The sequence below is a fragment of the Notamacropus eugenii genome, chromosome 6, assembly GCF_028372415.1.
Source record: "Notamacropus eugenii isolate mMacEug1 chromosome 6, mMacEug1.pri_v2, whole genome shotgun sequence".
NCBI classification, from domain to species: domain Eukaryota; kingdom Metazoa; phylum Chordata; class Mammalia; order Diprotodontia; family Macropodidae; genus Notamacropus; species Notamacropus eugenii.
In genome coordinates, this window is record NC_092877.1 from 148,395,115 (window position 1) to 148,410,523 (window position 15,409).

The window sequence follows — 15,409 nt, forward strand, 5'->3', positions numbered from 1 at the left end:
TCAGCTTTAGTATGACCTTGTAAATCTCATCTGGAATAGAACTAGCACCTGGTGCTTTGCCAAACGAAAGGAGCCTAATGGCCCTCAAAACCTCTTCTTCAGTTCGAAGTTCAGCTAAGGAGGGATTTTCTTCAACCCGAGGTAAACAGTCAATGGCCTCAGCACTGATTGATGATGGTCTGTTGAAAACACTGTGGAAGTGTTCAGCATCAGCACTGAATAGTTGTGATGCACAACACACACACACACACACACACACACACACACACACAGGATTACAAATGAAACCAATTATATTGAAATAGTCATCAAAATATTTTTTTACTAAACTTCACAGACCCTTAGATAAGAACATTCTGTCTCAGATGCAACGGGGTATTAAGTATATTTTTAACTGGGGGACCTGACAAGGTCAGATCTATGCCTAAGGAAAACTGCTTTTGTAACTTTCCTAACACTGATATGCAGAAAGACTTGAAGCAGGAAAATCAATTGTGAGATTTTGCAATAACATAGATAAGAGAAGATAAGAGCCTAAACTGAGGCAGTAGTTGTATAAATAAAGAAAATGTCACAAATTATGATAAGGTAGAAATGGCAAGATTTGGCAAATGATTAGATACATAGGATGAACAAGAGAGAGAAGTCAAAGAAAATACTAAGGTAAAAAACTTGGAAGACAAGAAGGATATAGGTGACTAACTTAAATGAAAAACTAAGAAGGAAAAATTTGAGATGAAAGAAAATGAGTTCTATTTTGAACAAGCTGAATTGGAAGTGTCTCTGAGACAGCCAGTTTGAAATGTCCAATGGGTAACTGGCAATGTAGGATTTAAAATTCAAAGAAAATGTGACTAGACATATAAATCTGAATTACTGGCATAGAGGTGATAATTAAACTCATGTGAGCTGATGAACTCAACCATAAAGAGGGAAAAGAGTAAAGGACCTTATGAAATATCCACAATGGGAATGGTATAGAGAATGAAAACTGAAAGAGGTGGAAGGAGAATCAGAACTTGAAAGCCCAGAGAGATGGCATCCAGTAGGAGAAGACAGCAACAACATCAAATGCAAAAGATAGGTCTTAAAAGATGAAGTCTAGGGGGCAGAGCCAAGATGGCGGAGTAGAAAGACACATATACACTAGCTCCGAACCCACAGCCCATAGAACATCTGTAAAAAAGAACTCCCGGTGAATTCGGGAGCAGCAGAGGCCACAGAACAGTGGAGCGGAGGAGATTTCTGTTCCAGAGAGCCCTGCAAACCTCTCGCAAAAGGTCCGTCGCACTGCAGACAAGGAGCCGAGCCCAGCCCTCCCTCGGCCATGCGGCGCCAAGAGGAGCAGATCCAAGCAGGCTTCGGGGACGGAATCTCCAGCGGCCACGAGGGTCCCTTCACCCACAGATGATGGGGGTCAGTGAGAGGGTCTCTTTGGTGGGTCGAGAGGGGAGTGGGGTGCCCCCATAACTCAGGCCACCTCGGGAGGCAGCAGAGGAGGCGGGAGGAGACCAGGGCTCCCCAAGCAGGCAGGAGCCCTGATCCATTGTTGAAGGTCTCTGCACAAACCCCCTGAGAGAACTGAGCCCGTGAGGCGGCCCTGCCCCCACCTGAGCACCTGAACTTGATCTCACACTGAATAGCAGGCCCACTCCCGCCCAAAGCCCTGAGGCTGGGAAGCAGCATTTGAATCTCAGACCCCAAGTGTTGGCTGGGAGGATCTGGAGGCAAAGTGGGTGTGAAGAAAATATTCAGAAGGCAAGTCACTGGCTGGGAAAATGCCCAGAAAAGGGAAAAGAAATAAGACTATAGAAGGTTACTTTCTTGGTGAACAGGCATTTCCTCCCTTCCTTTCTGATGAGGAAGAACAATGCTTACCATCAGGAAAAGACACAGAAGTCAAGGCTTCTGCATTCCAGCCCACTCAATGGGCTCAGGCCATGGAAGAGCTCAAAAAGGATTCTTAAAATCAAGTTAGAGAGGTGGAGGAAAAACTGGGAAGAGCAATGACAGACATGCAAGCGAAGCATGAAAAACAAGTAAACACTCTGCTAAAGGAGACCCAAAAAAATGCTGAATAAAATAACACCTTGAAAAATAGGCTAACTCAATTGGCAAAAGAGGTTCAAAAAGCCAATGAGGAGAAGAATGCTTTCAAAAGCAGAATTAGCCAAATGGAAAAGGAGATTCAAAAGCTCACTGAAGAAAACAGTTCTTTCAAAATTAGAATGGAACAGATGGAGGCTAATGACTTTATGAGAAACCAAGAAATCACAAAACAAAACCAAAAGAATGAAAAAATGGAAGATAATGTGAAATATCTCATTGGAAAAACAACTGACCTGGAGAATAGATCCAGGAGAGACAATTTAAAAATTATGGGTCTACCTGAAAGCCATGATCAAAAAAAGAGCCTAGACATCATCTTTCATGAAATTATCAAGGAAAACTGCCCTGAGATTCTAGAACCAGAGGGCAAAATAAATATTCAGGGAATCCACAGAACACCGCCTGAAAGAGATCCAAAAAGAGAAACTCCTAGGAACATTGTGGCCAAATTCCAGAGTTCCCTGGTCAAGGAGAAAATACTGCAAGCAGCTAGAAAGAAACAATTCAAGTATTGTGGAAATACAATCAGGATAACACAAGATCTAGCAGCTTCAACATTAAGGGAATGAAGGGCATGGAATAGGATATTCCAGAAGTCAAAGGAACTAGGACTAAAACCAAGAATCACCTACCCAGCAAAACTGAGTATAATACTTCAGGGGAAAAATTGGCCTTTCAATGAAATAGAGGACTTTCAAGCATTCTTGATGAAAAGACCAGAGCTGAAAAGAAAATTTGACTTTCAAACACAAGAATGAAGAGAAGCATGAAAAGGTGAACAGCAAAGAGAAGTCATAAGGGACTTACTAAAGTTGAACTGTTTACATTCCTACATGGAAAGACAATATTTGTAACTCTTGAAACATTTCAGTATCTGGGTACTGGGTGGGATTACACACACACACATGCACACACGCACACATACATAGAGACAGAGTGCACAGAGTGAATTGAAGAGGATGGGATCATCTCTTAAAAAAAAATGAAATCAAGCAGTGAGAGAGAAATATATTGGGAGGAGAAAGGGAGAAATTGAATGGGGCAAATTATCTCTCATAGAAGAGGCAAGCAAAAGACTCATTAGTGGAGGGATAAAGAGGGGAGGTGAGACAAAAACATGAAGTCTACTCTCATCACATTCCACTAAAGGAAAGAATAAAATGCATACTCATTTTGGTATGAAAACCTATCTCACAATACAGGAAAGTGGGGGACAAGGGGACAAGCAGGGTGGGGGGTATGATAGAAGGGAGGGCATGGGGAGGAGAGTGCAATTCGAGGTCGACACTCATGGGGAGGGATAGGATCAAAAGAGAATAGAAGTAATGGGGGACAGGATAGGATGGAGGGAAATATAGTTAGTCCTATACAACACAACTAGTATGGAAGTCATTTGCAAAACTACACAGATTTGGCCTATATTGAATTGCTTACCTTCCAAAGGGAAGGGGAGGGGAGGGAGGGAGGTAAAGAAGTTGGAACGCAAAGTTTTAGGAACAACTGTTGAGTACTGTTCTTGTCACTAGGAAATAAGAAATACAGGTAAAGGGGTATAGAAAGTTATCTGGCCCTACAGGACAAAAGAGAAGATGGAGACAAGGGCAGAAAGGGATGATAGAAGAGAGAGCAGATTGGTGATAGAGGCAATTAGAATGCTCGATGTTTTGGGGTGGGGGGAGGGGACAAAAGGGGAGAAAATTTGGAAACCAAAATTTTGTTAAAATGAATGTTAAAAGTTAAATAAATAAATAAATTTAAAAAAAAAAGATGAAGTCTAAAAAGAAACCAAGAAATTTGGTAATTAAGAGATCATTTATAACTTTGGAAATTTAAAAAACATTCATTTTGTCAAGAGGTTTTAAGGAAGGAACTGAATGTATAAAATGATGACAATTTAAAATTAGAGTTTAACACACTGTATATGACATCTCTAACCGTAAATTTAAATCCTAGATTTTAGACAAATTTCAAATTAACATCTGTGAGATGCCTCAAGTGATTGAAAAATAACTATGTATGCATCTATGAAGATCTTATTTCTTCAAAGTAATTACAAGTCATATGTTTACAGGTGCCCTACAAGATAGGTAAGGAAGGAATTATTAACCCTATATTATTAAGAAACTAAAAGAAAAGGAACTTACATAACTATGTCCAGTGGTATACAGGATTTGAGGGTGGCAACTAGGATTAGAAGCTCATAATGGTATTTATATATTAAAAGCTATTGTCAGAAGCTGGGAACGTAGCTACAAATTAGCAAACACAAATAACCTCCTACCTAACAAAATTCCACAGATCCCAAATTATTATTTTTACAACAGATTTAAAATTATTAAATTATGAATCCTCATGATAAAATTTGATTTTTTTTGCTTAAAAAAAATTGTGAACTACAAACCATTATGACTCACTGGACATAGTTAAAAAAGCCATACCCAACTATGCCCAAATCCCATCACCCCTGCTTTCTTTACACTGTCCTCCCTTTCCAATCTTGACACACCTTACTAAACTAATGCAATTCTACCTTATCTTCTAGTCTAAATCCTTTGTTCTCTTGTTCTCTTGCCAATCATACCTTGCCAAACCCCAATTCCTATCACAAAATCCCCTGCTCCAAGTCCTGGGTAGACTTTGAATGAATCATCAAAGCATGCTGAATGGGGCCCACTTCAAATTTACGCAGAAGAAGGAAGAGGAAGAAAAGGAATAGGAGGAGAAAGAGTAAGCATTTATATAGACAAAACTATATGCCCAGCACTGTGCTAAAAACAGCCAATCAAAAACGGGCCCTCACTGCAGCAGTGTAATCCTCCTACTTCACACTAAATGACATCACAAGAGTTGTTCCAAACCTTATTTCCCTCCTTTCTGTTCAGGACTTTGTCTAAAACATTACCCCAAAAAAGGGGAGTCCATTTGCCAAGAGCTTCCTCTTTTTCTCCCTTCATCTCCCATCTCAATGTGATGCACTGTCCCCCACGATGCCCTCCTTCACTGACTTCTTTGATGACACTCTATTTACCAAGTTCAATCCTTCCACAGGTATTCTTGATCCAATCCCATTTCAGCTTCTCTGTTGGAGAAGCTCCCTCTCTCACTCGGTTTCTTTCTCTCTCCAAGTGTACCTCCACTTCCTCTCCTCTCACTCCTTTCTCAACCCTTTTCAAAATGGATCCTAAATTCATCACTCAACTGACATAGCTCTCCTCTAAGTTACCAAATATCTCTAAATTGCCCAATTCGATGGCCTCTTTTCTCATCATTCTTTACCTCTTTGTGGGATTTCACACTGTTGAATAGCTTCATATTATGAATAATCTTCACCTCTGAGCATTCATAAGTCTTTTCTCTGCTTTCTGTCTCTCTACCTCTCTGACAACCCCTTCTCAGTCTCTTTATTAGAGCTTCAACCATGGTATGGAAACTAAAATTTGAGTGTTTACCAAAGACTTTGTACTGGACCTTCTTCTCTTTTTTCTCTATATTCTCTTACTTAAAATGTCATGTAAGCGTCCCAGTGAGTCCAAAACAGACTCTATTATGTTTTCTCCAAAAACCTGTCCCTCTTCTAAACTTCCCTATTACTGCTAAGGAAACCATCTTCTTCCTAATTCCTCAGGCTCACAATCCCAGTTATAAACAAACTGATTTAGATGATTTCTCCACCTTAGGCTCCCTGAGGGGGAGGGGTTGTTTGTGCTTTTTTTTGTATCCCCAACACTCAAGGTAGAACCTGGCAAATACCAAGTGCTTAATAATGCTTACTCACTGATTGGTAATGGGAGGAGAGTATTGGATTTATTTCCTGCAAACAGCTTAGATCTTCCCAGTAAAATATGAGGTGAAGTTCTTAGCAAAGAGGGTAGAATAAGGGTAGGCAGTGGAAGGTTTGAGAAGAAAGGAAAAAGTTTGGACTTTAAAGGCAGAGATGAAATGTTACCCAAATGGAGCACCTTTCCAAAGTCCAAGTACAGCATCTACAAGCAATGGTGTCTTAAAAATATTTCTTTTTCTTATTGCAGCATTATTGGAATAAGCTGAAACCCACAATAAGTAATCTGAAGCAGAAAACTATGATTTGAAAAAAGAAGTCCCAGTATATTTGTTTTTAAAAATTGATATTAATTTAATTAGATCTTGCATGAATCATGATTACAGATAATCTCCAACATACCAAAGATTGTATTTCAAAAGCTACTTTTGTTAAGTGAATAAGTGAAGCACTCCGCATGTATTTTATTACTGTAAATGTTATAAATAGCAGTTAGATTCTCAGGTTATCCCACAAAAGGTTGTCACTGTCAATGATGTAGATATCAGGGAAGAACAGTCCTAATCATCATACACTAAGATCCCAAACTTGAAGGCAGAGGGAAAGAGAAAAGGAAAAGGAGGATAGAAAAAAGAAAGAACAAAGGAGTAGGAGAAAGACAATAACAAAGAAGTAAAAAGGAAGAAGAGAAGGAAGAACAAAAACGAGGAGGAAGGAAAAGGAGGAGAAAGAGATGGAGAAGGGGAGAAAAGGGTGGGGGGGGGGGATTTTAAACCTTCTTTAGTACAAAGACCTTTCTAGGCAAAGTTTTTAAATGGATAAAGGTTGTGGTTTTTTCCCATGGATAAAGTTTATCTTGGGTACAGTTTTATAATTATCTCTCAAGACTTGTTGTCCTTTTGATCCCAAGGCAAACTCCAGCATCCTCATGCGACAACACCTCAGTTTGCTCTATGCTCCACAAAATCACTTACTTCTCCCCTCACTCTCACTACTTGTCCCAATCAAATTTCCCATTTTCTGACTGCAAATATTTATAGTTAAGCATTAGGAATAACATAATCTGATTAAGATATAAAGGGGAAATGACATATAACCCATAAGTCATTTAAGAGATATTTTCAGTTTTTGAAACCTCATCAAAAGAAATTTCTAATATGTGAAATTTCAGGCAGTCAAAAAATACAATGAAAATTTTGGGACAGATTTGGAAAGGACATTTTAGGTCAGGAAGACATTTGTGTAATGCAGAGTAAGATCCATGGGGTTAGTCCCCTAAAACCTTTATGTTTTCAGGTCCTATCCTGCCTCCATATATAAAGCCATAAAAACTTATGCTTTATGGTTATGTCTAAACTCATCCTATATTATCTTTAGATCTCTTTCACAACGAGAAAGGAAAACATAATTAGAGGAAAAGAATAATTTATAGTACCTGTCAAAGGATCGAAACTGCACAGGTTGCTCAGCAGAAAGATCACTAAGAGTGCCAAGGCAGGTTGCTGGAAGAAAGGCAGGATCCACAGTGACTCCGTCTGCTGGCATGTTGACCAAGCTTCGAAGAATATCTTTCACATTAACATTTTTTGCAGCTGATACAGGGGGTACAGTCTTGGTATCTGATTCACTGGATCCATCATTTCTGGCATCCTGAGATTTATTCACTTCTAAAGAGAGTGTGCACAGAACTTCACTGATGGCATCAGGACCTGCACTAACACATTGAGGACCTGCAGGAACAGCCACAGTCACATTACTTCCTACAGCTGAAGTTGCTTCTTCCCCACTACCAGAATTCCTCCTTCGGACAGATGCCATACTCTCAGAGTCTACCATTGTTGCTGGAGGTAATGGGCTGCTAGATGCTGTTGTGGATTCTAAATCTAATTCCAAAGACAAAAGAGAAGAAAAATGAAATTGATTGCTGCTTTAGAGAAAACTTGTTATTAATAACCATTAAAAAATATGTGAAATCTATGGAGTATGTGGCTTAATCTTAGAAAGCATATCAACTGATGGCTTCTATAATACATATTATATTAGATGGCTTTAAAAATGTACTGCAAGAAAGAAATTAAAAAATAAGCACAACTTCATAAAACCACAAATGCATATCAAATAACCATTAAAACAGTTTTCACTCACATCAAATCACAGTGCAGTGGTCATGAGTAAACATTCACTCCAATTTCATTAAAGACTCTAATTCAAGAAAGCCTACCTCGAATATTCAACATTTTACTGCATTTTCAGAACATATAAAACCTTACCAGCTGATGCTATATCACCACTTTCATTGCCAGATTCTTTCAAAGACTCATCACATTGAGGTTGACGCATTTCATTTTGAGGTTCCAGAATGTCTCTGTACTTGGACACCATGAGGACAGAGATAAAGTATACTACAGCCAACGCCAGAAACTGAGCCTGTTTGCTATCCTCCTGGGGGAAAGCAAGAAGGGGAGTTGGGGGGGTGGGGGTGGAGAATAGGATGAAAAAGAGTTACTTTCATTATTACTGGATTATAGTCACATTGGTGTTTTACTGTTTTATTTTTGTATTGTTCTTTGGGTTTGTTTTGGGCACACCAAATATTTAGTTAAGCAAGAGACTATATTAAGTTCAGAAAATATAGAATCAAAAGAGGCAAAAGTCTGTTCCCAAAGAGCTGATTTTTTACTAGAGGATATAACACAAATACATATAATGAGTACAAAGGGGAAAGAACATTAACAATTGAGGGAATCAGGGGTGCTTCATGGCAGATGTGGCACCTGAATCAAGCCTTGAAGAAAGAACACATCGCAGGTGCACATATGTATCATCCTATGCAAAAGCAAAGACAGAAGGAATGTCAAATTTGGGACTAGCTCAACGGTCTAATTTGGATAGAATGTAGAATTTATGAAGGGAAATAGTATAAAAATAATGCTAGAAAGTTATCCAAGAGACAGACTGTGGGGAGCCTTAAATGTCAGGCAATGGAGTTTTAATCTTCCCCTGAAAAAAAAAAGGTAGATACTGAAGATTTGGGAGCAAGCAGGAGATATGGCTAGATCTCTGACAGCCATGCAAGGGAGGTATTGGAGATGGGTGGAATTATATACAGGGGTAACAATTAGAAAACTATGACAGCAATTCAGACAAGATTTTATGAAAACCTAAGGATAAACTACAAATGGAAAGACAAAGAATACAAAAGATACTGAAGTGGATGAATCAACAAAACTTGACAACTAATGAACTCAAGGAATATGGATGACTAAGGCTACTTGTGACTTCAACAGAGGAAAGAAAACTTAAAGGAAGGACAAGTTTGGAGAAAATAATCATAATGTCCATTTTTTAATGCAGTGAGTCTGAGGTGTCTTTCTTGAGCAAATGCCCATTAGTCAGAGGATAGTACAAAAGTATAATAAATGGAATAATGTTCAAAGATCATAGGACCACAGATTTAGAGATGGAAATGACCTCTGGAGTTACACAGTTCAACCTCTTCATTTGTTATATGAGGCTGCTGAGACCCTCAGGTTTATGTTTTCAAATGTCACACAGAAGTAGACATGAGAAAGGAGTCTTGGATATAAGACCTTTGACTACAGAGCCAATACTATTTATACTGCACCACATTGCCACCCTGAAAAAGGATACACAATTCACTGAACAGGCATAGAATGTTGGTAAACTAACCTAAGAATGGGTTAGGTAAAGGAAATTAAAGTAAAATTCTTAGAAAATAAAAGCCCTCAAAAATCAAACATGGAAAACTGAAAGACCTGAAGAGGTAGAATGAAGAACATAAAATGATTTCTCAACTTCTCTATTATGCGTCATAGGATTATAGATTTGAAGCTGGAAGAGGTGTCAGTAGTCATCTAGCCCAATGTCATCTTTTTTACAAATGATGAAAATTAAGCCCAGAAAATGCAAATGATTCCTGCACAACCACTCAACAATATATAAATATACTTATTTTAAATAAGGAAACTGAGGATCTTTCATGAATTAGCCAGCAACAAAGTTACAGAATGGCGAAACTGACTCAAATCTATCTGAGAAAATGGACGGTGTTCTTTCCACTACTCTGCACTACTCTTTATTAAAGAGACAACAAAAATGAATAAAGCAGTCTAACAAATAGAAGACTGGACACTGATCACTGTTTTCAAGTACTTCTCCATAATGAAGCAAGACAATGGGAAAGCACTTATTAAGCATTAATTTTATGCCAAGCATTCTAATCACTGGATATACAAAGAAAAAAAGAAGACAGTCCCTACTTTCAAGGAGTTCACATTCTGAAAATATGCTGGAAACAATAAATATTCTTTGTTGTCACTTGCTGAGCTTTCAAAGATCATGGGGAAAAAATGCTTAACTTTTTTTTGTATTATGGACACCATTCCTTTCAGCTGTCTAACACAGTGCTTCTTGAACTGTGGATTGTGATACTATATGGGGTCATGTAACTGAATATAGGGGTTGTGAAAAATTTGGCAACAGTAAAAAGTTTCTGACCACACAACGACCATAAAGTAATTCAAAATAAAACATATAATGAATCCGAGGTATTTCTGGCAGTGCTTGCCCATGCTGTCACACCACACGCCAATGAAAGTTGCTAGAAACACCTCAGCTCTGATTAGAGACTATTATTGTATGTGACAAACTGCAGTATTTCTTACTGTGCATACAAAATCGCTAATAAATTTTGGCTTGAGATTAGGACAGAATTTACAACAATTTCTGAAATCACCCCATAGTTCTGCCATTTTGTACTATGTATTTATGCAAAGCAGTGTCCTCAACATTGACGATTATAAAATCAAACTATCCATCAACTCTGAAAAATGTTGAAGATGCTCTAGGTTCTATATTAGCAAATATTCTGCCAAGATTTAATTCTTCACATAAAAATAAACAAGCACAGACATCTCAGTATACAAATTTGCTTTCATCTTTAATAAATGGCTAAATTATAGGTATATTAAAGAACCATTTTATAATAAATTTCTTTATGATTTATAATCAGCAAATGTTTGATTGGTATACCAATTTCATATACCTATATACTTGGTGTTGTATAAAAATTTCTGAGGCGAAAAGGGGTCACAGGTGGAGAAAGTTTAAGAAGCCCTGCTCTAGTGAAGTCCATGGACCCCTTTACAGAATAATGTTTTAAAAATACATAAAATACATAGGCTTACAAAGGAAATAAATTATTTTGAAATAGTTATCAAAATATTATACAAAAGAAGTTTGTAGGCAACACATTAAGAAACTCTTCCATAAGATAAGGATGAATAATAGTATCCAAGATGATTTTTTTTTTTTTTTATAAAAACACTTTATATGATGAAATTGAACATGAGGCTTAAGTTTCTCAAGTTCGCTGTCTTGGCTTTCAGCTTCAACACACAATGACCAGCAGGTAGCTCAGAGATCACTGAGTAAAACCTCCTAATCTTCATACTGGAAAAGTAACATTCAGTAATCTTAAGTAAATTATCCATAAACATGAAGCTTAGTTAGTTTAAAAAAATTAAAGTCAGATTAAGAAGCTAGGCATTCCAGCTCCCAATATATGATTTTTCAACATGATAGGCAGTTTCTAGTATGGATGGTCAGCAGTTACCTTTGACAGCCTAGGATTAAAATCATCTTGAAAAGACTGTTATTTGCTAGGAAGGATAAGACTCAATAATCTCCATGAGTAGGTAGTTTGGGGGACAGACTCAAATCAGACCAGTACTGGGTTATATTACTTTAGAAAGGAGCTTCCCAAAACCAGCAGGAAAAGTGAAGGGGGGGAGTGGGGTTTAGAATAGGACGCTAGTTGTGATAGTATCACCAGCCTGATAGGAGAGGAAATGAGGAAAGATAAAATGGTCATATGCAGTTCCTACATCATATAGATAATGAGGTTGGTCAGAGGAGTGACCTTGATAATTTTGTAACAAGTCTTGATTCTAAAAAGTAAATCTTCATGATAAAAAAGGGTTATGTCTAATGAGAATATGCATTAAAAATTTTCAGGGTCACTTTAGTGGAGTAAGGAAGGAACCCCCCCAAAGCCCTCCCAAATTCCTCTCCAAAAAACTAGAAAACTGCCTCAGAATTGATCGAGGAGCAGGGAAACAGCTCACCATGCAGGCACAAAAGGTCTGTCTCACTGGGATGGGAGGGGGACAAGGGTACAAGAGCAGGTGCAGCAGCCACCCTCATATCAGGAGTCCTGTAGCAAGGCTCCATGCCTAGGGCAATCAACCATCATGGCCCTGTGTTCCTGTAAGGCAGCAGCCCCCTAGGAAGTGAGCAATCTATGCAGGACAATAAGGCCCAATTGTTGCCCATTTGTGAAGCCCCACTCCAAGGCTACCCATCAGAAAGCCCTTGACTGGGGCCTGCCAGCAGAATGACCCTATTTCCATAGCAACCTTGCAGCAAGTCCATACCCCTGGGGCCCACCAACAAGATCTCTCTTCCAGGGCCAGTCACCAGAAAGACCGTTACCACAGCAACCCAGCAGAAAGGTCTCACCTCTGGGGCAAAACAGCAGCTAAATCTCACTCCCAGAGGTAAACAGAAGGGAAGCCTACTCTCCAATAAACACAAGCAGCCAAGCCCTGAAACCACGGGAAGCATTATGACCTTCAGTACTAGGATTAAAAAACTTGGGGCAGTGCAGGACCAGAGCCCAACTCTCACATAAAAATGAGTTACAAAAAAGAAGTCACAAAAAAAAAAAAAAAATGAGTCACAGAAAAAAACAAGCAAAAAACAAACAAAAAAGGAGAACTCAACTACAGAAAATTACTATAGCGACAGGGAAGATCAAGGCAATAACTTAGAAGAGGACAACAGTGTAAAAATGGTCTTGTGCAAAGCCTCAAAGAAAAATGTAATTTGATTTCAGGCCTAAAAAGAATTCCTGAAAAAGTTTAAAAAGCAAATTAGAGAAGTAGAAGAAAAATTGGGAAAAGAAATGAGAGTAATGGAAAAGAATAATGAAAAAATAATCAAGAGATTGGGAAACAACAGACAAAAATTTACCAAGGAAAATAAATCCCTTAAAAACAGAATTGGCCAAATGGAAAAGGAAGTAAAAAAGTTCACTGAAGAAAGTAATTTCTTAAAAATTAGAATTGAGCAAGTGGAAGCTAATGACTCTAGGAGACATTACAATGTGATAAAAAAAAAAAATCAAAAAAGTTTTTAAAAATGTGAAATTTTTCTCTGGAAAAAACAACTGGACCTAGAAAATAGACCCAGGAGGGATAATATAAGAATTATCACACTACCTGAAAGCCATGATGATTTTTTTAAAAGTCTGGATGACATCTTTCAAGAACTTATCAAAGAAAACTGCCCTGATATAGTCACAAAGAAAGAAAGAATTCAAATATCTTAGAGCTACAGTCAGGATTACACAGGATTTGGCATCTTTCACATTAAAGAACCAGAAGGCTTGGAATATGGTTCACCAAATGGCAAAGGAGTTAGAATACAACCAAGAATTACCTGCAAAACAAAACTGAATATAATTTTTCAAAAGAAAAGAAAGTGGATATTTAATGAAACAGAAGACTTTCAAGCATTCCTAAGTAAAAAAAAGAGCTGAAAAAAAAAATTTTTACCTCTAAATACAAGACTCAAGGGAATATTGCAAATTTAAAAAAAAGAAACAAGAAAACATAAGAAATTCAATAAGGTTTAAACTGCTTATATTTCTAAGTGGCAAGAGAATATTTGTAACTCTCAAGAACTTTATTACTATATACATACAGAAGGAGTATATAGACAGAGGGTATGGATATAAGGTGACTTTGATGAGCTGTTACCCCCAAAAATAAAAGGGAATATGGAGGGTAAAGCTTAAACCTTACTGTCATCAAAATTGGCTCAAAGAGAGAATAATATACACACTCAATTGGATACAGAAATCTATCTTACCGTATAAAGAAGTAAAATGGGACAGGCATCATAGAAGGATGAGGAGAGACTGATAAAAGGGATGGTAGATAGGAAGGCAATGATCAGAAGTAAAACACTTATAAGAAGGAAAGGGTGGGGTGTAAGGGGGGACGCAAGGGGAAAACAGCATGGAGGGAAATACACAGTTATCCTAAGTATAAATGTAGATAGGATATACTCACCCATAAAACAGAAATAGACAGTGGAATGGATTAAAAAACAGAATCCTACAATATGCTGTTTATAAAAAAATACATTTGAAGAAAGGAAATACAAACACGGTAAAGATATGGGGCAGGAGGAGAATCTATTATGCTTCAGCCAAAGAAAAGAAAGTAGGGGTAATAATCGTGATCTCAGACAAAGCAAAAGCAAAAATACATTTAATTAAAAGAGAGAAAGAAGAAAACTATATCTTGCTGAAGAATACCATAGACAATGAAGTCATATCAATACTAAACATACGTGCACCAAATGGTATATCATCTAAATTTTTAAAAGAGAAGTTGAATAAGTTACAGGAGGAAATAGATAATAAAACTATACTAGTAGGAGACCTCAATATTTCCCTCTCAATACTAGATAAATCTAACCAAAAAAATAAATAAGAAATAATTTAAGGAGGGGAATGAAATTATGGAAAAGTTAGATAAAGAGATTTCTGGAGAATAATGAGTTAGAAGAGAAAGGAAAATACCTTTTTCTCAGCAGTGCAAGTGACCACCTATTAGGACATAAAAACCTCAAACCCAAAAGTAGAAAACCAGAAAAAGTATACACATTCTTTTCAGATCATAATGCAATAAAACTACATTAAATAATGGACAACGGAAAGATTAAAAAAATAATTGGACACTAAATAATCTAATCCTAAAAAAATAAGTGGGTCAAAGAGCAAATCATAGAAACAATTGATAATTTCATTACAGAAAATGACAACAATAAAACATACTAAAATTTATTGGATGCAATCAGAGCAGTACTTAAGGGAAAATTTATCTCTCTAATTGTTTACACCAATAAAATAGAAAAAAAAACATATCAATAAATTGGACATACACCTAAAAAAACTAGAAAAAGAACAAATTTAAAATCCCCAATTAAACATCAAATTAGAAATCCTGAAAATCAAAGGAGAGATTAATCAAATTCAAAGTCAGAAAGCCACTGAACTAATAAATAAATAAAACCAGAAGCTGGCTTTATCAAAAAAAATTAATAATTAAATGGATAAACTATTGGTTAATCTGAGAGTAAAAAGAAGAAAACCAAATTACTAGTATCAAAGATCTAAGGAGTGAATTCAACACCAAAGAAAGGAAATTAAGACAATTATTAGGAGGTATTTTGCCCATATTATATGCAAATAAGACTGACAATCTTAGAGAAATTAGTGTTACAAAAATATAAATTACTGAGATTAACAGAATAAATTAAATCCTTAAATAACCTAATCTTAGAAAGAGAAATTGATCAAGCCATCAACGAACTTCCTAAGAAAAAATCTCCAGGACCAAATGGATTTACAAGTGAATTCTACCAAACACT

The 15,409-nt window shown here is 37.1% G+C and overlaps 1 protein-coding gene across 4 annotated transcripts in view; it reads right to left on the reverse strand.

Moving 5' to 3' along the window:
* Window positions 1-15,409, reverse strand: part of LRBA (LPS responsive beige-like anchor protein) — a 783,746-nt gene that overhangs the window by 555,283 nt on the left and 213,054 nt on the right. For 3 of the 4 annotated variants that reach the window (XM_072621224.1, XM_072621221.1, XM_072621225.1), the window contains 2 exons: window positions 8,158-8,329; window positions 7,323-7,770 (listed from right to left, as the gene is read on the reverse strand). In XM_072621224.1, the coding sequence (XP_072477325.1) occupies window positions 7,323-7,770; window positions 8,158-8,329 (620 nt within the window). The remainder of the gene's footprint in view (window positions 1-7,322; window positions 7,771-8,157; window positions 8,330-15,409) is intronic. The other variant, XM_072621222.1, reaches the window with a different exon arrangement.